Source organism: Fringilla coelebs (assembly GCF_963513975.1).
Source record: "Fringilla coelebs genome assembly, chromosome: 16".
Classification (NCBI taxonomy): Eukaryota; Metazoa; Chordata; class Aves; order Passeriformes; family Fringillidae; genus Fringilla; species Fringilla coelebs.
Genome location: NC_140042.1, coordinates 16,243,272 through 16,265,118, shown reverse-complemented (window position 1 = coordinate 16,265,118; position 21,847 = coordinate 16,243,272). Strand labels below are relative to the sequence as shown.

General features: G+C 43.2%; 2 protein-coding genes across 7 annotated transcripts in view; both read right to left on the bottom strand.

The window, feature by feature from the left end:
• Positions 1 to 909: 909 nt before the first annotated feature.
• Positions 910 to 13,028, bottom strand: JPT2 (Jupiter microtubule associated homolog 2). Of its 3 annotated transcripts, XM_084216350.1 has the most exons (6): positions 8,423 to 8,523; positions 7,734 to 7,833; positions 6,937 to 7,085; positions 6,337 to 6,479; positions 4,036 to 4,081; positions 910 to 3,276 (listed from the first exon to the last, which is right to left on the bottom strand). In XM_084216350.1, the coding sequence occupies exons 2-6, from the start codon at positions 7,766 to 7,768 to the stop codon at positions 3,092 to 3,094; spliced, it is 558 nt and encodes a 185-aa protein (XP_084072476.1). In that variant the 5' UTR covers positions 7,769 to 7,833; positions 8,423 to 8,523; the 3' UTR covers positions 910 to 3,091. The 3 variants fall into 3 exon arrangements, with proteins under 3 accessions (XP_084072476.1, XP_084072475.1, XP_084072477.1); XM_084216349.1 differs by lacking the exons at positions 7,734 to 7,833; positions 8,423 to 8,523 and adding an exon at positions 12,951 to 13,028; XM_084216351.1 differs by lacking the exons at positions 7,734 to 7,833; positions 8,423 to 8,523 and adding an exon at positions 12,378 to 12,677.
• A 3,030-nt stretch (positions 13,029 to 16,058) lies between these two features.
• Positions 16,059 to 21,847, bottom strand: part of CRAMP1 (cramped chromatin regulator homolog 1) — a 49,217-nt gene continuing 43,428 nt past the window's right edge. For 3 of the 4 annotated variants that reach the window (XM_084216690.1, XM_084216688.1, XM_084216689.1), the window contains exon 21: positions 16,059 to 20,085. In XM_084216690.1, coding sequence (XP_084072816.1) covers positions 19,921 to 20,085 — 165 coding nt within the window. In that variant the 3' untranslated portion in view covers positions 16,059 to 19,920. The remainder of the gene's footprint in view (positions 20,086 to 21,847) is intronic. The other variant, XR_014616553.1, reaches the window with a different exon arrangement.

The window sequence follows — 21,847 nt, the reverse complement described above, 5'->3', positions numbered from 1 at the left end:
AGAGGTAAACCTGAGGAGCAGACCCTCTTATGGGAGGAAGCTCCATCCCGCAGCCACCGGAGCCCCGGCATGCCTGGACTTGTCTCCAGGTGCCCAGCTGTAACACACAGCCAGCCAAGAGCGTCTCTGGGGTGAAACACCACAGTTGCTGCTATTTGGTTCAGCAGCAAGGGCCAGACAAGCTAAGGCACATCTCGTCCAGCAATATTGGTAAAAATACCAATACCCACCCAAATTGTACATGCTTCAGAGGAGAGTTCTGAACTGTAAATGGCCAAACACAGAAGTCACAGCCAGAGGGCTGGCTGAAAAGCTGTGAGAGCATCATAGCCTGGAAGTTCAGGGATGAATGCCACAGACACAACATCCTGGCTGAGAGGCCACTGCATTCAGCTCACCCAGAATTGCGATGTCAGGAGCTGGAGTTCCCTCCTCTGTCAGCCAAGGCAGTCTGGCACATGAAGGGTGTTTAATGCACTCACTAGAAACACACAAGTGAGGGTATGAATTCTCCACATAAAGAATATCCCTTGTTCAAGGGGAATTACTATGTTTTTCTACAAATAGCCTTAACTATTTAAAATAGTTGAATATTTAATTCCATTTACAATACTGCTGAAGAACATAACAGAATCCCAGTGTGGTACAGAACATCATGGAATGTTGCCCACAAAAAGGCATTAAGTTGAGCTCTTGCTACTGTACTACCCCTCTCCAGGGATAAGAGGTGTCTGTCTCATGGGCAGCCTTGAGCAGGGTGTCACAGCTCCTGAGCACAGTCCCATGTACAGAAGGCCTGAAAACATATGTGCAATTTTTCCCATTTCAGACCATAAAACTCACCAGTGTATCTATGGTGAAATACAGTACTGACCAATTTATAAAAGCAGGCATCTATAGCACACAATGAAGTAACAAAATACTCGTTTATTGGTAACTGCATATTCTGGCATTTGATTTCCAATCCCGTTCTGCCCCACAGAAATGCTCAGATCAATCTTACTTGAAGAGCTGAAAACATTGTTTCCATTTCAAAGAAAGAAATGCAAGAAATTTAACATAGTTTAACTAATTTAAGGCCTAGTTATAATTTGCTCTTTAAAGGACAGGCAATGAAGCCAATGCACATTAGGTACTAAATAAAAGATGCCAAATGCTTGGCATTGCAGATAGCATCAGCTACACCAGAGCCTACAATGTAGGAAGCAGCCTCTGGTTGACTTTTCTATGTAACAGCCTCCTGTCAAGTACTGGAACAAGGAACTGAAATGGCTAATGCATCTGAGACTGAGCCAGAGGCTGGAGAGCACAGACTCAGGAGGAGGTGCTAAGAAATACATATTTGGAAGAAACTTAAGTTCATTCCAGGGTTGCAGTTTGAACTACTGCCTTGTTTTCCTGGGGGGAAAATTAACAGGCAGCTCCAACCTGAAAGGTACAAAGGCATTTGAATCCCTACTTTCCATGGTTGTTTCTATCCTAGCACTGCCCCATATGTTTCACTATTTGAAAAGGCAACTAAGTCTTAAAGCAGTCCCCCACGGCTGCTGACACAAGGGAGCTATGCGGCCTAGGAATCATTACAATCACAGAAAGGCTTAGCACCTGGCCCAGCATCCCATCTCAGTGGCAGCAGTTCCCAGGGAACGTGGGCTAGAACAGCAGTGGATATACACAATAAGGCAACTTGTTCTTTGGTGTACATGAACAACGCCTGTTTTGATAAGTCAGATTTAAAAGGTCAGTATTCAATACATTTAACAGTAAGCACCAAGAGTTAACATTCATATATCAAAGCTCTGGATATGATCATAAAACCCATTCAGAGAACAAATCCTCCACCAAAAACATCTGTGCAAAACGTGCACATCTTCCAAACATGATTTATGACAGATTTTAGTAATACAAACCTTCTGTTTGTGCTGGCTTTGATTTTCCAACTAAGGTAATCTACAGCAAAATCAACTACAAAGCTAGGTTGGGGAGAACTCGCATAGTTTTCCCAACAAAAATCTGAGACAGTCAAAGGCAAAGATAAGGCTGATGAAAGACAGGAGAATTTACTAACAGACTCAGCACAGGCAAAACCAATGGGAAATTCATTGTGGTGGAGACAGGAGAACTGTCCTGGTTTCCACAGGAAGCCAAGTGAAAACCTGTACTGAAGCTAAGCCCTTTCTACAAAGGCTGGGTGAGAGAGACCTTGCTGACACCTTAGTGTACTCTCCATGGTAAACTTCCAAGTTGCCTCTGTTCAAAGAGTACCATAAAGCTATCGTTTGCATCCACATTTTTACCAGAAAACATACAAGCACTCATCTAGAAGCACCTACATGAAACAGCCAGTTGGACTGCCACATGTGAAGAACTAGTCACAGTAATCAGCAAATTACTAGAGGCATCCAAAAGACCTGAATATCTAAGCAGGGGAAGACCACAATCTTTACAAACATATGATTGTTTATGAGTACAAAAGAAACTTTCAACATATTTTGTCCTTGTATCAGCAATCATGTGCTGCAAGCAAGAAAAGAGAAAAAGAAAGAGAAAATGACTGAAGACACTCTTAACCATGTCATCATTACTTGTTCCAGCAGAACACATTTATAGTCACATGACTGCAAGTCAGCTCATGCTGGAAGCAGGATCCCATTGCCTAGAGGAAGGCCCAGCCTACCTGCTGTACTCCGGAATCTTCAAGTGTGACCTTCAGACCCCTTCCTATTCACAATGTTTGACATGTTGACTGTATGGAAGCCTGACTCCGCAAGAGCGTCCTGAGCCACAAGCTAGCTAGTTATGTTCTTACCTAACAGTCTGAGGAACTCACCACTAAGCAGCACTAAATTTTCACAAAGTTATACTAATGTCTGGCTCTGCCACCCGCCCAGGCAGGCCAGTACTCACATCTTCCACAAGGCACCCATTCCCTCCCAGCCCTTCCTGCCCAAATCACCAGATTATCCTTCCTACGTACTCTAACATAACCCTTATCCATCTGCCTAAGAATCTATTCACAAGCAATAGTGTATAAACTGACCTCACCGCCACAGACAAGAGTTTCTCCATTAGTGACAGTGACACGATGACCCTAATAGAATGCAATGCTGGATTTCCCCCCTGGCGGGTTGAGGACTTTGTTGTGCGAGCGTGGCCTTGGCCCTAGTCGGGGCTCGTGATTGTCCATCTTGGGTTCTGGCTCCTTGCATCGCTCCTCTTGGCCCAGGGCTTTCTTCTCGCTTCCATCTTCCAGGTGTGGTTTGATATTTTCTGTAGCTACAATAAAGAAAACATAATAGATCATCAGATCACTCACTATTCTGCAGTGCACAAAGTGCCTCATCTTCTGTCAGCTGCATATTTTCCCACATCTCCCATCCATAGCACACAAAGGTTTCTCATTGCCTGTTCATTTTTCCTGAAGGAAGCATGTATTAAGAAAAGAATTTCACTTTTCACAGTAATTCCTCTCTTCTTTCAGCAATCTTTCTAACCTTTCATATCCTTTTTAAGGTTATAAAGACTGAGCAATACACCTTCGGAATTATTTTGGCAGTTGCAGGCAATTAAGAGATACAAGGTACCAATCAATCTTTTCATACTGAGCTTGAAAGCAGGGATCCCATCATTCTTTAACAGTTAGCTGAGCAATAATAAATTTTGTCAGTCAGCTATTTATTATTTGCAACTACAGAAAGCAAAATTACCCATTTGAAGGAGATAGCAGGAGAGGAAGTGATAATCTGATAAGGTGTTTTGCCATATACAGATTCCATACATATTTGTATATACACACACGGTATCAAGCAAAGTCTAAACGCACAGACACAGAGTATCACAACTCATGCCTGTGTTCTCCTCAATAAGAGGAAGAGAACCATTTCCCTGAGACAAGCAATTAGATTTCTGACTAAACTTTTCAGTCATATTATCCTAAAAACATGAAACTAGGCTAATGTTTAAGCAGAAGGGCAATAAACTTCCTCATAGCTTATCTTCCCAAAGAGCAAAAAGAAAATAATTTATCTTGCTGACCTTCTAGCTTCTTTGGTATTTCCTCTTCTTTTAAGACAATGTGATCCTGCAAAGAAATCAAAAACTATCTTAGTGTATTATTATTCTCAAACAGCAAGTCTGTCACAAAATCCCTCTGGAAATTTTGCTTCATTTTTAAGTTTCTAGATCACTGATCAAATAAAAGCAAGCTGTGTGCAGCCCTTCATCCCTTCCACTTTCTGTAGAATGTCAAAAGCAGGGAACAGATCTTCTATGTTAAGGCAAGATGCACATCTCAGACAATTCACTGAAACATGGATGAAGAGGCTACATTAAATCATCAAAGTGGTAAGCACAGCAGCAGTGGGTTAACTGTTAGACTCAGTTTTAGAGGCCTTCTCCAATCTTAAGGATTCATTGATTTTAACATCAGGAATTGCCCTTCTTGTCAAGTGCCTGCTATCACGCAGGAGAAGTTGGTACACACAACTATAATACAAGCAGCCCTTGAAGATCCTATTCGTATGCAGCAATTCCTGTCTTCACCAAGTATCCCAACAGCCAGGTAACAATCATAACATTTTAAGACCATTTCCCCAACAATCTGAACTGACTGCTGGAAATCACAGCCATACTTCAAAGAAGTGTGCTTTCCTACCCATGAAACTCAACTCGCATGTCTTCTTTACAGCTCAGTATCTCCCACAATTCGAATGCTCTAATTAATGACATAAGAAATTTCACAATGGTGCCTTCCATTTAGTCAGGAATTCATGGGAATTAAAGTTACATTTCTAAAAAAGTAACTAAAAAGAAAGAGCAACCATCCCAACAAAGGGGTACAGAGAAGCAAAGCCAAGCCCTCTCCTCCACCAACAGCACTACTCCTGTCAAAACCTAGCTCCCAATCTTATTTTTCCTCATCTTTTCATATGGCCCCAAATACTATTCAGAACACGCATAAAAAGAAAGCACTCTAGCAACACCTAAAATTTAAGGAAAAAAAAAACAAAGGCAAGAAAGTTAAATTGGACTGATCCTTTCTTCCTAAGCTTCCAGGAAAAACTAGACTGTTTTCAGCACAATGACAATTTCTGTCCTGGTTCCAGTCAGTACGGGGTTAATTTTTGCAGTAGCCAGTGAGGGCATGGCAGGGACCTGAAGCTTATTCTATAGCACATCATGTGCAGGATGTGGGGTGGGCGGTGGTGGCTGAGCAGTGGGAGTACTGCTGCGTTCCATGTGGCGAGCCCTCGCGTGTGAACTGTTCATCCTTCCTGTGCACTCCATTATTAATTTTGTTGCTCTTACTGTTCTTTTCTTATCTCATTGCTATTTCCAGTAAATTGTTCCTATCTCAACCCATGATTTTACCTTTAACCTCCAATTCCCCCCCAAGCCACAGGGGAAAGAGGGAGGGGAGCATGAGTGGGGCACGTTTTGGAGTGTTTTCAGTGGGGACACTAACTGGGAAATACCATTCCTAAACCACAGCAGTTTCATAGAATGTTAAAAATTTCCATGTTATTTGATGTGCCCAAAACATTATCACCCTAATAGTTACTCACTTATTAGTACTTAGAGCAGGGCAGCAGGTTGTAAATCTGCATATAGGGCACTTAAATACAGTAACTGGTAATGTATCCTGCTTTTTCCATACACAGACGTGGTCATAACTACAAGTAACTATTACACATCCCAGCTTTAAGATTGAAACTCAACTGTATAACCTATGTGTAACAACTCTAACACTAAACTAAGAGACACTTTTGTCTATCTTGTACAAATCAAGTACCTGCTGGGCCTGACACCACTGATCTGAAGTTCAGTTTTTAACTGTTGATCACTGTAAGCCTAATCTGCTGAAGTGCTTTCAAGGTGACTGTAGATACATGTATTTAAGAGAGCTGAAGTGCACAGCCAGGCCCCACAAAGGTTTATGACTGTAGCTCACCAACTTCCCAAGTCTGCATCAAGATCATATCTGCCAAACTGCAGAATAAGAAGAAATATTTCCTCCCTATCCAGTTTAAATGCCTCTTGGCTCTGTCAAGAGCTCCAGCTGTACCTCACTTACAAGAAAGATCAAAGGCTTTTTTCTTTTCTTTTTTTTTTTTTTGAATGCACATCCACAGTCTAATATTTTTACAACTAACTGCAGAGATCTGATACACCCAAAATAACATGCTATCAAAGAGACTTTGGGAGTAACTGTCTAACTCAAAGTCACTCCATGCACATTCAGTTCTGTACTTAGGGAGAGCATAGGCACATGACAGAGTACGACAGGACCCTGGAGCTGCTGGTTTCTTGATCTGACAGCAACAGAAGTACAAATACCTTGGGTTTGTTCGGGTGTGCTCGCACAATGCTAGGAGAGACAGGAGACCCAAAGATATTGCTTGTCTTCCCACCAGGTGGATTCAAGCGTGGACGAGGCTGAGCAGAACTAGAGTCCTCAAAAATGCCACTTTCTTTTCCTCCTGCAAGGCAGTTGTTAAGGCTTTTTTTCTAGATTAGTTTTATCACATTATATTAAAAAATTAAAAAATATATAATTCAAGGACTTCTACAACCCTGCTGCCTAGGGACTTAGTCGTATTTGCCTACTTGAAATCCTTTGTTACAATTCACCTGCAGGTCTCAAATTGAGCTAACTGCTGACAACGGTACAATAAAAGCAGTTTCCTTTCATCATTTCTTAGAACCTCAATTTGAAAATAAATTAGACTTGAATAATGTGCTAAAAAGTCTGTGAACATGCAAATCACTGAAATATTCATATATTCAGAAGTTTGAAGAGATTTGTTGTTCAAACCTACTCAGTATGTAAGAATGCAACATAAAAAGACAGATCCCAGTGTTCCAGTTTAGGAGCACAAAACCATTCTATGCTGCAATTCAGAGGCCAGTTGCACAGAAAGAGGGGGCAGCTTTTACCTGGAGGGTTTGTTCTTTTTGGAATGTTCTGAGGTTTTTCTGATGCTCCAAAGATATTGGATGCCATCCGGTGTGGCCTGCTTGAAGAAGACACTTCTTCTGTACTCCCAAAGAGATTACTAGAATCTCCCCCTGGGGGCTTCAATACCCTATATCACAGAATAAGAAACAAGATACGAAAGTTCATTTGAAATTTATAGCATTCAACATATTTTAAATCCCCTTCCCATTCTCTCCTTGTATGTAACTATCCTGATTTTAATTTACTTTATGTAGTTCTACAATATCCATGAAGTACCTACTTTTCAAGAGCTGTTTTAATATTCTTAAGTTCAGCACAAATAATGCCAACCTCCTGGTCAGTCAACTTGATCATTAAGGTATCTAAGATTACATGGAATGATCCCAACACTGCCACCTACACAAATGGCTACACTATCTAAGGTGTTCCAGAAATAACAGAGATTATGATGGGTAGGATTTTAAGAATAACCATTACAGAATCGGACTTTGTGCTAAACTGCACATACCAACTTTGAATCTGTGATACAATTCATACCCACTGACTTTTAAATAAAGATATTTCATAACTACTAAAAAATTTGCTAGTCTCAACCAACAGTTGTCACAATAGCTGCTGTAGTTTAGAATGGAGAGACAGAATACCAAAAAGTCAATTCTTTAGCAGTCAAGCTGCAAATCCATTAAAACTAAAGCTTTGCACCAGAGGGTATCAAATGGATCTGCAGAAAAATTGGAGCTTACAGCAGAAATCATCTGACTTCTTAAAAACTTACCAAAAGTCATGCTCGTCCTTCAGTAGTAATTCCATAGTTAATGCCTAGGTCTTGTTCAACAGACTACAGGTCCCTCCCCAAAAAGGAACCAAATGACTATCTGGGAGTAGAATCAGTGGAAATTAATTGGAAAGTTAATTGGAAAATTAACAGAAAAAGCACAGGAAAGAGATTATCTAAATATGCTTGAAAGAAGTTCAGCAAAAAAAAAAAAAAGGCCCTGGGAGTGCTGGTGGACAGTGGCTAAACATGAGCTGGGTGTGCCCAGGTGGCCAATAACATCCTGGCCTGTACCAGGACCACGACAGCAACCTCTGCTGGGCACTGGTGAGGCACCTCAAACCATGGGGGCAGTTTTGGCCCCCACAGGACAATAAAGACCTTAAGTGGCTGGAGCATATCCATAAAAGAGAATGGAGCTGGGGATGGGTCTGGAGCACACATCTGATGAGGAGCAGCTGAGGGAGCGGGGGCAGCTCAGCTTGGAGAAAAGGAGGCTCAGGGGGAACCTTCTGGCTCTCCACATTCCTTGATAGGAGGCTGTAGCCAGGGGGAGTTTGGCCTCTGATCCCAGGGAGTAAGGAACAGGACAAGAGAAAACAGCCTCAAGTTGGGCCAGGAGAAGACATACTGGACATCAGGAGGAATTTCTTCACAGGAAGGGATGTTGAACATTGGAATGGGCTGACCTGGGTAGTGGCAGAGTCACCATCCCTGGAGATGCTCACAAAATGACTGAATGTGGCACTGAATGCTCTGGTCTAGTTGACAAGCAATCAAAGGTTGAACTCCGTGATCTCAGAGGGCTTTTCCAACCTTAATGATTCTGGGATTCTGTATCAAAAATCATTTTTACAGTTATAGCTACCAAGTACCCACAGTCTTAGCAACTGAACAAAGGTAGCAGCTCAATTATACTACTTCTAATCTTAACCCTTGAATCTAAAGTAACCTCTGCTTTTAAACCAAGAGAACAGTTATAAATTGTAAGATCTTGATCCCACCCTTACATTTGAATTGAACACAATTCAAATGTAAGTGAATTATTACAACCCCTCCTCTCCCTAGCCCTGTGACAGCAGAATGTCATCACAGTTAAGCTACACCAAGTATAAAATGAGGTACCTCTCAGTACCAAGATCTACTCCAGTTTAATATTTAACTTCACAAGAGCAGAGATATTTGGCTGCTCTGTCAGAAAATGACCTTTGTGTGCATTTCAGATCTCAAGATGCAGAATGCAGTTGTAGGCCTTTTGGGAAGGAGAAAAAAGTTCCTCTTTTAGTCTGGGAACAGTTTAAATACACAGCACTAGCCTCAGAGGGACTGCCTTTGGTGGCCAATTTCAATATTTTAATTCTTCATACGATTGTGGATTTAATAAATGCCTTTAGCTTAAGGAGTAACTAGAATTTCAGCAGACAGGACAACTCCTTATCCAAAGCACAGGTTACATCATACAAAGCTTATCTATTTACAATTTAGCATCCAACAGACTACGGATTGAACTAGCCTCTGTGTTCTCCACGTATTTTAGAAGACTTAAACCCACAATTAAAGCAGACATTGTATAGGTAAATTATGTATTTCAAACATTCACAGAAACCATGAGGCAGTTTAAGTCCTTAAAGTGAGGAGACAAAGAAAAGGGAACTCTACAAATAAGTAGTTTGGGAAGGGGCCTCTGTTAAAATGGACTCCTCTCACATAATTTAAATTATTTTTTACTTTACCTATTCTCTTCAGCTATTTTTAAACTGCATTTAGTCCTTCTTGCATTCCAACTACACTAAGTATACCAGCAAAGAGACTGAAAGGAGTAAAAAGCTGTTTATACAGCTGGAGTCTCTTACAGCCCAGATTCATTCAATTTACCACACTGTTTGCTTAACACATGCCTACAAGCATAGGAGGGAATAATAAAATGACTACATTCAGATTTTTTTAAAGAAAAATAGCCAGTCATAAGAATCAAATTACTTCTCATTCTTGCAATGGGTTTTAAGACCTATTGCAGAAAGAAATTCTAGCGAAAATCCATTTTAAGATTAGAAGTCCTGATAATTCAGTAAAGAAACTTCAAAATAAATCCACCACTGATAAATCTTTTACTGTCCCCTTATTTTCCACTTAGTAGCCACACTATGAAAACCCTACTGTTGAATAATTAACCAGAGGCATCACGGGTGGCACTTACAAGGTAGAAATGAGCACAAGTACCTTTTCTGCCAGCATCAGGCAAAATTGTGTCCTGACTCTACATACACGAAGTGGATTCACCATCTCAATTTCAAGAACTCCGAAATGAAGGGAACCTTCCTTCCAAGCGTTACGTAAACTTTCAAATGGCAGTGACACCAGGTTAATAAAATCTGAACTAATACAAAGTCAGATAACTAAGTCATTGACAGGAATTACCAAAAATAACCTTGAAGTACAGCAACAAAGTCTGTCAGCTGATAACAACAAGAGGAGAGGGCTTTGCACTTGCTTCCTCCAACCAAATATGTGGGACAGTACAAAGCTATTTTCTTCCTGTGTAGCCTCTAGAGCACTGCTGGCCTCCCTGTACTACCACATGCTCAGTTCTAGAGCAGTGAGATATGCAGGTCACCCCACCAAGTAAGAAAATCAGATTTCACCTGTAAATCCTACCAAAGGAAAACAGCCTGCTAAACTCAGCTAGCCAAGATGAGCTGTTCTAACAGAGCACAAAGAAATTTAACATATCTATTTTAACTTTAGTTTATACTTTATAGTCATTTTAGTTTACATTGGTATTATGCCAGTTTATACAGAGACATTTTTGTTTCTTGTAGCCAGGTATGTTGGGTCTTTATTCCTTTGGGAAGGTATTGCTTTATTCTTTCAAACCATGAAAAAACAACCCTTTGTCTAAATCTAAATCTGCCTTTCCCTCCCTCTCTTCCAGCAGACCAGAAGTTTGTGAACTCCTCTAAAACAGGTAAATCAAGAGCCCTATTCTGCAAGTTTAAAAGCCCCCACTAATTGCTTTGTTTTCTTCTGGCAGAGTTGAGGAATTTTAATTAGTTTTTCTGTTTTTCTGTTTTTTTTTTTTTTTTATATCCCCTACATTCTAAAACACTCAAATTTGAATGCCCTTTCCTCATTGAGCCTTTCAGCCAACCTACAGAAGGCTTATTTATTACTTCAAGACACCTGGTACATCATTTTTTTTTTAATCCTGCCTGAAAGTTAAACACTGAAGTTATACCAGTTTTTAGACTGTTCTAATACAGTAGATAAGTGCTGCATTATACATAAGAGGCTAGCAGAAAGCAAGTGTTGAGATTTGGAACCGCAGTCTCTAAAACAAGATAGAGGTCCTGGGGTGCTCCTGCTGTGGGATCAATGGATATTCACGGCTCATTAAACAGCTCACTCACATACAAACAGCAAGCTGTGTTATGCAACCATGCTCCTGATCTGAAAGCCCCAAGATACTCTGCAGTGGCCCCCATGGGAGCAGAGGAACATGAGTACTACATTTCCAAGATGGCTGAATTTTCCACTGTCAGCTCTTTGCAATGGCTGTGCAACTGCTCATACACAGGACAAATCGAGTGTATGTTAATACAATGCGTCTTTATAGAGCACAATAGCAGAATGATACAACTCCGTCCTGTTTTGTTTTTAGAAGCTCTTAGACATAGTACCATGTTTTGTTTTGAAAAAGCAAAACTTGCTTAATACTGAGTGTCGTTGTTAAACTTCAAAAAACTAAAACTAGGCAGTTAATTCGATTCAGCAAACTAGTTGCTTGCTCTATCACTGTACACATTTACAGGATGACTAGAAACACGTTTCACTGGACAATTAAGTGAAAGCTTTCACCTATAATCTTCTTAGTATAATTTATTTCTAAGAGTAATACCCCTGTACTATGAAGTTCTCAAAAGGCAAACACTAGTTTACAATTTTCTAGGCATGATTTTCACACTAGGAAGACTTTTTCCCCACTTCCACAGTTGGTGGCGGTTGCTGCAGGGATTTGGAATTAGGCTCAGATTTAAATAGAGCAACTTCTATGTACCAAGAAATGCAAAAGGATTTGCATTCTCGCTAAACAAAGTTTTGTTCAAGGAATGAACAGAGTAAGCCGTGTCTTTAAACCAGGTACTTTAACCCTTGATGGCACAGGCCATGAGTCGACATGGTAAATTGCCTCAGAGACCACGCTGCATACCCGCTAAAGGAAGTTCCTGCGGCGCTGCCACAGTCGCTGGTACAGCGCTGTAGTGGCTCCAGCCTGCTCTCAGGCACCACAAAAACACCCCGACACGGCGACACGGAGGAAGCTGTAAGGCCACCTCTGCTCGCTGTTAACTAACGCGTTGCAATGGTCTGCCTGGAAACCCAATTTATGCGTTAAAAGTAGTTTCAAAATTACTATGAAAACAGACACTTCTCAGAGACTACACCAAGGACAGATCATCCTCAAAAGTCTTCTAAAACCATGTTACAGCTTGGAGCGACTGGAATACGGGAAAACTCACAGCACTCTTAGACAATTTCGAAACCCTTCCTCCTTCCCCACGCGACAGCCTCGCAGATGGATTAATCACTGCACTCACGCCCTGCAGTATTCAGGGTAACTGCCCTCCTCCAAACAAAGCAATATACTTCATCTTCGTAGGGCGAAAACAAGCCGACATCTGTAGGCGTTTGTGCTCAGAGAGTAGCTGGGGCCCCTCGCTCTTCGTGAGCAGAAGCACGGCGGGAGAAGGTGTCCCCCAGCGCTGGGCCCTTCTCTCCGCGCTGGAGGCCCTGCAGGAGTTCTGGGGTCGGGCCGGGAGCGGCAACCGTGGGTGCTCCGCCCGGCCCTGGGGCTCCCCTCGCTCGCCCCAGGCAGCCCGAGGCAGCACCGACGGCAGCGCAGTGCCGCCACTCCCCGCCCAGTCCCCGGGGCGCGGCACAAGTAAACTGAGGGACGGCGATGGCGCCAGGCGCCTGCTGGTTTCTGGACGGCGGTAGGGAAGGTATGGGGCTCCGCATCCGCCCAACGTGGCCAAGAGGTCCCTCGGGCGAGCCCGATCTCCTCGGCCAGAACACTGTATACCCGACCCACCCCCCTCTCTCCCTCACGGCCCGCAGCTAGAGCCCGCACCTCCGGCGCCCGAACAAAGCCCCGCCAAGGACTCCGCGCCGCCGTACGACTCTTCCCCCCGCCCCGCAGAGAGTGCCCCACCGCCCCACCTGGAGCTGGGCTTAGAAGGCTCGGCCTCAGCACCCTGGAACATGGTGGCACTCAGTAGCTCCGCTCCGCAGCCCCGCTCCAACGAGGCCGGCCACCCCGCCTTGCCTGGTTTTTGGCCGATTTAGCTGCCCATCATGACGAGCAGCCTATCGAACGCGGCTAACTCGCTCGAGATCCTGCCTGCTCGGCCAGCCTCGCAGAGGGAGGGAAGCTTAAAACGACCCGCGTCGGCGCTCATCCTAAATGCCTTCCATTGGTTGCTCTGCCCGTCCGTCAGAGGAAACTGCACAGCCATTGGCTGGAGGAAGGGCGCGGTGAGCAGCGGGAGGGCATTTAAAGCGACGGGGTAAGGTAGGGGTGTGGGCTGGTCTCAGTCTCCATCGTGCAGTCAAGACCTTATGTGAGGGCTTCGCCTCGAAGTGGCGATGCAACGCAGAAAGCAGAAGGAAGACCATCGAATGAATAACCTCATGGAGGACTTCGTAGCCTTCATAGCCAACCCGGTGTTTCCGAGTCCGAGGATAGCCGAGTGGCAAGCCCCGAGCCCCGCCCGCGGCCGGCAGCCCCTCAGGCGCGGAGGGAGCGTTCCAGCGCGGGACATTGAAGCCGACCCGGGCAAGCAAACAGGACATGGAGCGGGAAGGGCGCTGCAGAGCAGGCCGTTTTCTCAGTTTTCTGGTCACTACAGTTGCTGAGAGAACTCAAATATATGGTACCCACTCAGCAGGGAACTGAGCCCCCTAAACTCACCAAAAAAGATGCGGTGTCTCAGACTGAAGTCCCAAAAAAACATGCAAAAACCCCATGTAGCCACCCAGGCTTCAGGCTGTAGTTAATGCCTGAGCCTGTCAGTGGGTTGTATCAGGTAAGACTAGGTGGATGACCTGTCCAGCCTGGTAGCAGAGCTACAAGACAAACTAGAAAGGCTGAGAAGTATGAGAAAATCAGAGAGGGACAAAGACTGGTGGGACCATGGCCTTCCTAAGACAGGAGCATCCAACAGAAAGGAGATCCTCTATCCATCCTCCAGCAAAGAGCAGGTACCAGTTGTGAAGTGAGGAGCAAGAGGAGGGCGATCCATACTCAGGGAAGCAAGCAAAATTCTTCTTTGCCCACCTTACTTTTCCCTCCCATAGGCAAACTCAAGAAAAGTGGGTTGGATGAGTGGACAGTGGGATGGATTGAGAACTGCCTGAGTGGCAGATCCCAGAGGCTTGTGATCAGTAGTACAGAGTAAGGAGACCTGTCACTAGTGGTGTCACCCAGGGTTCTCTTTTGGGCTCAGTGTTGTATAACTTGTTGATCAGTGATGAGATGAAAGAGCAGATGTGTCCTCAGCAAGTTCACTGCTGATACAAAGGAGTGGCTGATATTTTCAGAGGGTTGTGCAGGCCTTCAGAGGGACTTCAACAGCTTGGGGAGGTGGGTAGAGAAGAACCTTCTGAAATTCAACAAGGGGAAATGTAGGTCTCCTGCACCTGTGGAGGAACAGCCCTGGTCACCAGTACAGGCTGGGAGCCGACCCACTGGACAGCAGTGCTGCAGAGTAGGACCTGGGTGTCTTGGTGCACAGCTATCTGTCCCTGACCAGCTGTGTGCCTCGGGGCCAAAAAGGGCAATATTGTCCAGGCCTTAGAAAGAGTATTGCCAGCAGGTCGAGGGAGATGATCCTGCCCCTCAACTCAGCCCTGGTGAAGCCACATTTGGAGCATTGGGTACACATCTGGGCTCCACAGTGGGACATGGAGTGCCTTGAGCAGTTCTATCAAAGCGCTACTAAGTTGGTCAAGGGTCTGGAGAATTAAACTTAGAGGCATAAATTTTGCAGCATACTGCTGGTTTTGTTTTGAAGGACTGAAAAAACCAAATCAAATAAAACTAACAAAAAAGCATGAAATATATGTACTATCACTGCAGTATCTTGTTTTGCTAACAATTTTTCAGACTCATTCCTTTTGTTTTTACAGTCTTAAATTTTGGTCATTTAGGTTAAAATTAGCTAAATTGTGAGAGAAGATTCAGCAGCAGCTTTGACAGAAGGTGGAAAAGATTTAAAGGTCTTCTATGCTGACCAAGGCTCACAGCCAGTGGAGGGGAGAAGCTGCACAGAAAGAGCTCATACTTGGTCATAGCCCAATTTTCTCAGTAAACAAGTGGGAGAGATAACTATGCACTTTTTAGATGGGAAGGAAGTATCAAAATAATACTAATAAAACTTACGTTGAGCTTTTTAGAACATTCTTAATTTCTGATCAATTATACACTTGTACTTTCTCAGTACAACATTAAAGCGGCCTTTTTGTATATTGTAGAGACCTAAAATCTGAAAAGTGTACAAAAAGGAGTTAGTTACTGACCTAGATCACAGGAACTTCAGGCCTTGAGTCCAACTTGCCCAAAGCAGAGTGTGCTGGGTCAGCCCACCTTTCTCTGGGTTTTAGTTAGTTTTATCTTGGAAAGCTCTGAAGATGGACTATGCAACCCTATCAGGGCTTCCTGTTCTTGAGTGTCCTAGGGTGAAAAGGTGTTTCTGGTAGTGGCTGTATAAAACATGATGGCCTGAAAACAACCTCCCCAGCCAAGTTTCTGCCTATCTAAAACTGTGAATAGAAAAAAAAAACCCAAACCCCCACGATATTCACTATCATTTTTATTGTACCTTCTTGGTGGTGGTGGTTGGGATTCTTGTTTGTTATTCTCTCTTTCTCCCCCTTGTTTCTGGTGCCCATGGCCCAAGACAGGCCATTCACGATAACCACCCCCCTGGTTTGCCACATTTCTGAAGCTCACCATGAGAAGACATTGCTGAGAATGGAAGCTATAAAGCAAAACAACCCTACCAAAATTTTCTCTATTCATGGTGAGAATCATCAAAATTCTGGGATGGGAGATGCCAGTGGGAGTTAGGCAACTAATTTCACTGCAATCAAATCACCCCAAAAGACTTGGCCTTATGGACAAATCTTAACTCCCACCCCCACAAGGCCATGATCTTGTAAATAAAGCTTAAATGAAAAAATCTGAGAGGACATGAACAGCAAGGAACACACTGGACACAAGTTAGACCAAGTATTAGTATGTATTTATGCACAAGAATAAAAACAGCTTTACAAGTTGAATTGGAAATTTAAACAGAAGAAGTTTAACAGCTTTTGTATATTATATTAAATAACCAAAACACCTTTTTCCAAAATTGGTAAAGAATAAATAATATAATTTACAGTATGGTACAAAAAATAATCAGTAAGGACAGGGATTTTGCTTTATACATACACTATATAGGTATATTTATAATCTATAAAACAAATTCACATCTCAAACAAGCCAGAAACCTTAGATGATATGGCTTAACTATTATTAAAAGAAACAGCATTACATTTTGCTGCCAGAACCATAAGCTCTAAAGCAGTTATCACATTTCAATAATTAATGATAACTTATTGCCGTAGTGCTTGCCAAGGTTTCACTTAGGTAACATTTACAACTTGCTGTGAAATTAACAGATTGAAAGGTTTGAAAAAGTTAAAAAAAAGTGCAGTACTTTCCTTATAAATGCATCTGAAGTCTGAAAAATACAACTGAATTTCTACTCTGGGATCTGCTGTCAGTAAATGAGATGTCTTTATAAGTTAGATTTGAATCAAGCCATTTAATTCAATTTAAAAATACAGAGGGTGTCAAAAAAAGGCTTAACAATGCTGTCTGAAAAACAATTACTATTCCTATGCTTAGTAGATTTAGGGATGCAGTATAAAATGGATTGTGTGAATGATCAGAATGCAACACCCTGTACAGATCTCTGTCAGTGTGTGCACACACACCTGGGAGGATCCAGCCTTGGGCTATGGTACTGCCCTGCACCTAGCCCATGGTGATGAGACACCCAATCTTCTGCCATTTACCTTGTCAGCTACTCTGAACTGCCTTATGGTCACTGAGGGAAAAGCCTAGAGCAGTTAATCCTAGACCTGGAGACTGTTAGTGTCCCTTAGTCCTCTCCAACACCTCACGGTGCCCCAGGAAAGTACTAACCTAATGAAGTCACTTCTACCTCAGAAATGATACTGTGTGCACTTCAGTGTCTCTTGCTTGGATGTCTGCTTAGCCTGACATTGTCTCTCATATAGATTTTGTTACTGTTGTTGGGAAAGCTGAAATAATTAAAATTGAAGAAGTTTTGAGTATTACCACGCCCCCCATCATCTGTGCACGCACATGTGTGTGTGTATGTGTGTATACACCACCTCCTTAGCAGTCTCAGGCACAAACTGATGACGACCACTATTGTAAAGTACATTCGCCTAAAATCTAGAGCTGGTCTGATCAGAAATGTGTTTAAATGGCCTTTCATATAGTAAGGGTAACAAATACTGCATCAGTTCGGAATTACCACAATGATCTTAATTATTCTTAAGTTCTTCCCTTTTCTTCAAAGGGCTTTATTCTTAAAAAGCAGTTTGCAATGCATTATATTTCTGAAATCAAACTCTGCTTCATAATGCCAACTTTTAAGGGGCTGATGCCAAACACTTCTATAACCCAGCATTCTGAGTGCTGAACTGATTTCTGTAATTTATACTCTGTTATTACTGGGTGGTTCAAGCCCACTTGCAGAGGTTCAGGGTATTAGAAGTTTTCTGATGTCACGGAATCATCAAAAACAGCCACTTGTTCTGCCTTCATTCTGTAGTTGGGTCCGTCCCCCTGGGTAGGCTGAGGCAAGGCAGCTGACAGCTCCTTGTATCGCAGGCAAAAAGCCTTCGTGGATCAGGATGAAGTGCTCTGCTCTCCACTCCTGCAGCAGGTACAGCAACTGGGCTTTATTCTAGGCAACTTCAGAGCCAAACCCAGTGTTATATCCACTGTGTTACTGGCATCAATAGGGAAGATGAAAAGTTTGTCAAGTTACAGATACACTGGAGACCCTCACATTACTCTTGCAATATTTAGAAGTTTAAGAATGAGAGTTCAGATTTCTTTTTAGACAGTACTTGATTAGAATGTAACACATTTCCTCCTGCATGTTCTGTAATCCACAGCCATAGTAGGTGCCTTCTACTTTTGTCCTGCAAATCTGAAGGATTTCTGGAGACACAGCATATAGAATAATCAGCATTAGTAATGGAGGAACCCAAAACCAAGAGGGAACAATCTGGGAAAGTCCAAACCAAAACACAGCTAAATTTTAAGTAAAACTGAAAAGTTTTAGTGGGCATGACTCTTCAGAGGAACAGGTATCTTCTCCATACCAAGGGTGGAATGCTCAGAACAAAACTGGCCCCAGCATTCATTTCTGTGACAGCCTTCAAATTTTCCTATTCGAGGTTTATGTGATTTCCTGACAATTCTATCAGAATTCTCAAACTAGGCTCTGTGTGCATCAGAAAACTTGTTCCATTTTCTCCTAATGACAGAAAACACAAGGCCAACTCTGTAGAAGCTAAAAATCATCTGCCTAAAGCTGAGTGAAGGGACTGGATGAACAGCAGAGTCAGTGCATTGTGAGCAAGTTACAATAGACTCCCAGTCAAAGAAATGCCTCCTACCAGTAGCTAAAGGCAGGCAGAACTACATCCACCAGGTATAGTGCAAGTTGGGAAATGAACCCCTGATAACATCTCCTATGGGATGGAGAAGGTTTGTTTATTCATTATTAATACAAAGTTGAGGTCTATATAGAAGCAGCGCCTTGGAAAAGTTCAGATCTTTTCCAAGGCGGAGGGAGAGAGGAGAGGGAGAGGGAGAGGTCTCCTGAGTTATAAAGCTAGAATTGACGGACAACCAGCTCCCCAGAAATTAACTATGGATTAACTACTGCTACCCTGTTGAACTCACTGGAGTCAGTATCTGGTTTTTTCCTACAGTAAAACACAACATTAAATGCACAGGGATTTCAGAGAGGGAGTGCCAGACCCACTCACGCCTGGGAGTGACTGTAATAACGAATGATGGTGAGGTACTACAGAGCACCCAGATTTCACAGAAGAAAGAGGAAGTAGGCAAGGACTAAGGGACTAAGCTAGGACTTGACACTTCTCTTCATAACACAAAACCATCTCAACTGCTTTAGCATTAACCTAGTATTTGTTCCTACACATTACAATATTCTTCCTATTTCCTCTCCCAGGTAAATCCTCAGTTTTTGTGAAGATGACAATATTTACATGTTTCCAGACCTAAAAAGCAACTGTTCTTCAGGGAGGGCAATAAAGCAACTCTCCCACTCACAGGGTGAACTGTGCAATGTGCTGAAGAATCTCAAAGGTTAAGAATATGAGTGCAGTCAGGGTGATGATGATGATTGTGATGTGATGGGGTTTAAAAGTAGGGGATCCAAGAAGCATGGGAGGAGGGCAGATCAGAGCTTCCCTACCAAACAAGCAAGCAGGTGTGAGCCCCAGTGGAATGCTCCAAGAGCCAAAGGAACAGAGTAGTCTGTAAGAACACAGCATTGAGGAGTGGAAGTGCCCTGAACAGAGTGCAAGAACTTCAGTTTGACTGAACGGTAAGAAGGCTGCCAACTAGGATGTGTCAAGATACACAATGGTTCCCCTACCCACACCTACCCTCCATCCTCCACAACTTTCATGGGGCTCAGAAGGTGTGGCGTTTTGATCACTATGCAAACAATAATTCATAAACAGAAACTTGTAGCAATCCCATCCCTACTCGAGCTGCTTGCTTAGGCTATTCCAAAGTACAAGTCCAGGACTGTCCCACAAACCTGCAGTCTTACATCGCTGGTGCAGGAACACACCATCTTCTGTAATGTTATTCCATGTTCTGTTGTTGCCAGCATATTGCACATTCCAGGACTTGCAAGTATTTCTTGAGACCTTTGAAACCAATGCTTCTCTGTTAGAAAGAAGCACACAGGACAGGAATAACTCAGACTCAGCTGCTCCCTCGTCAAGTTCCAGCTCTGCAAGCTCCAACTTAGCTGAACAGTCTGCACCAGCCTGCTGGTCCCTACTGTGACAGATCCCCAGTGGGGGGACCGCCACCTCCTCCATCAAACAGGATCTCCCTGCGAGTGGGCTCAGGTATTGACAGTTCCTGGGCAAGGTCATTAAACCGAGATATGTAATCTATGCTGTTCTCATTCATCATGCAAGCCAGCTGGGAATCCACCACCTGGAAGAAACAACGAGAGAAGAGATGAGCTACATGTCAGTGGCAATTTCATGGAATAACTGCGGTTAGAAGGGACATCCTGAGAGCATTTTGTCCAACCATCTCACTTGAGCAGGGTCAGCTTAGAACAGGCCACCCTGGACCTTGGCAGGTGTTGAATTATGCCCATGCACAGACATTCCAAAACTCTCTGGGTATCCTGTTTCCATGCCTGATTACCTCAAAATAGATCTCTTGTCTTCAGGTGGAATTTATTGTGTTTCAAATTTTGCTTGCAGCCTCTCAGCCTGAGAAGTGTCTGGCTCCCTCAGCTTCCTTCCCAGCCTCTTCTCATATGAAACAGACACTTTATCTCACTTGACCTGAGTTAGAGAACAGCTCTTCTCATCCACAACTAAACGGAAGCTTCTAAAAAGCCTAACCACCTATAGTCTCAGTGGGTCTTACCTGCTCCAATTTAGCATTAAGGTGCACAGGTAGATGATCTAAAGATATTACCTCTACCTCAAGAGCTGCTCTCCTGTGCATAACATGGAGGCATACCTCATGTTCTTCTAAAGGGAGTTGGTAAAACTGAGGGCTGCAGTGTCACTTCAAAACCATGCAAATAGATTATCACATATTTCTTTAACTACAACACACCTTGACCACTTTTTACCACCAAGCAAACAGAATCTTCATAATTATGCCAGAAGTGGATCTGTGTTTCAGGTCTGAAGCTGCCAACGTCACACTAAATCAGCATGAGCTTGCTGCAGCTCCTGGTTACATGGGCTGTACAGAACCACCTTATCCAAATCCAAAGGGCAATAGAGAAATGACACATTCCTTCCATAAGGGAAAGCCCCCAAGAAATTACAAGTTATGTGATGTTGTAATGAGTTTAACAACCAAACTGTGGGATAACTGAGACTGGAAGGGATCTGAACAGGTCTCTAATTCAACCACCAGCTCAAAGCAGGTTCACCTATAGGGGCAGACCAGCTTACTCAGAGCTTTATTGATGTAAGCCCTGGAAAGCTCTGAAGACAGTCACTGCATAGCATCTCTGGGCAACTTGTTTCCTTGCCTGCCTATTGTCAAAGTGAAGTTTTTCTATAGCTAAAGCAGAACCTTTCTCAGTTCAGCTTTTTCTTGTTTCTCCCACCTCACCATTCTGAAAAAGGGCTTGCTACATCTTCCTAATGACCCTACTGCAGGCATTGGCAGGCACAGGGCCCCTCCCACCCTGAAGCCTTTTCTAGGCTGAACAAGCCTAGACATCACCCTTTCTTCACTGCCTGATTCTCCTGGTAAACCTCAGCTGAGATTGCTCTGGTTAATATCTCTCTCCTGTATACTGGGTATTCAAAACTGGTGACAATATTCTAGGCATGATCTCACAGCAGGTAGACACTACTATTCTGTAGAGTAGAGCACGTTAATAATATTTTTGTTCAATATCTTGGCCATGCTCCTGTTAAAAACAGCTCATGATATCATTGGTCACCTTTGGTTCCACCCTGGATCATGCTCAGCTTGTGTCTGAGGTACAGCAGAGATGCTTCCCAGATGGCCAGTCCTCAGCTGATACTGCTGTGGAGTTAGTCCTTAGTCCCTTCCTAGGGCAGGACCTTGTGTTTTCCTTGCTAAGCTGCATAAGGTTACCGCAGCTCATTCTTCCCATCTGTCCCTCTGAAAAGGAGCTCTGTCCTTGAGTGTGTCACAGCCTTAAAAACTGCTGGGCTTCATTCTACCCCTTCAGAAGAGTTCAAAACAAAGG

What these genes read in the sequence shown, in the direction of transcription:
- JPT2 (XM_084216349.1), bottom strand. Translation starts at nt 12,994, where the DNA reads ATGTTCCAGGGTGCTGAGGCCGAGCCTTCTAAGCCCAGCTCCAG. An exon ending in CCTTCTAAGCCCAGCTCCAG is followed by an intron (nt 7,086 to 12,950) that starts GTGGGGCGGTGG and finishes TCTGTGATATAG; the next exon opens with GGTATTGAAGCCCCCAGGGG. An exon ending in AAAAAGAACAAACCCTCCAG is followed by an intron (nt 6,480 to 6,936) that starts GTAAAAGCTGCC and finishes ACTGCCTTGCAG; the next exon opens with GAGGAAAAGAAAGTGGCATT.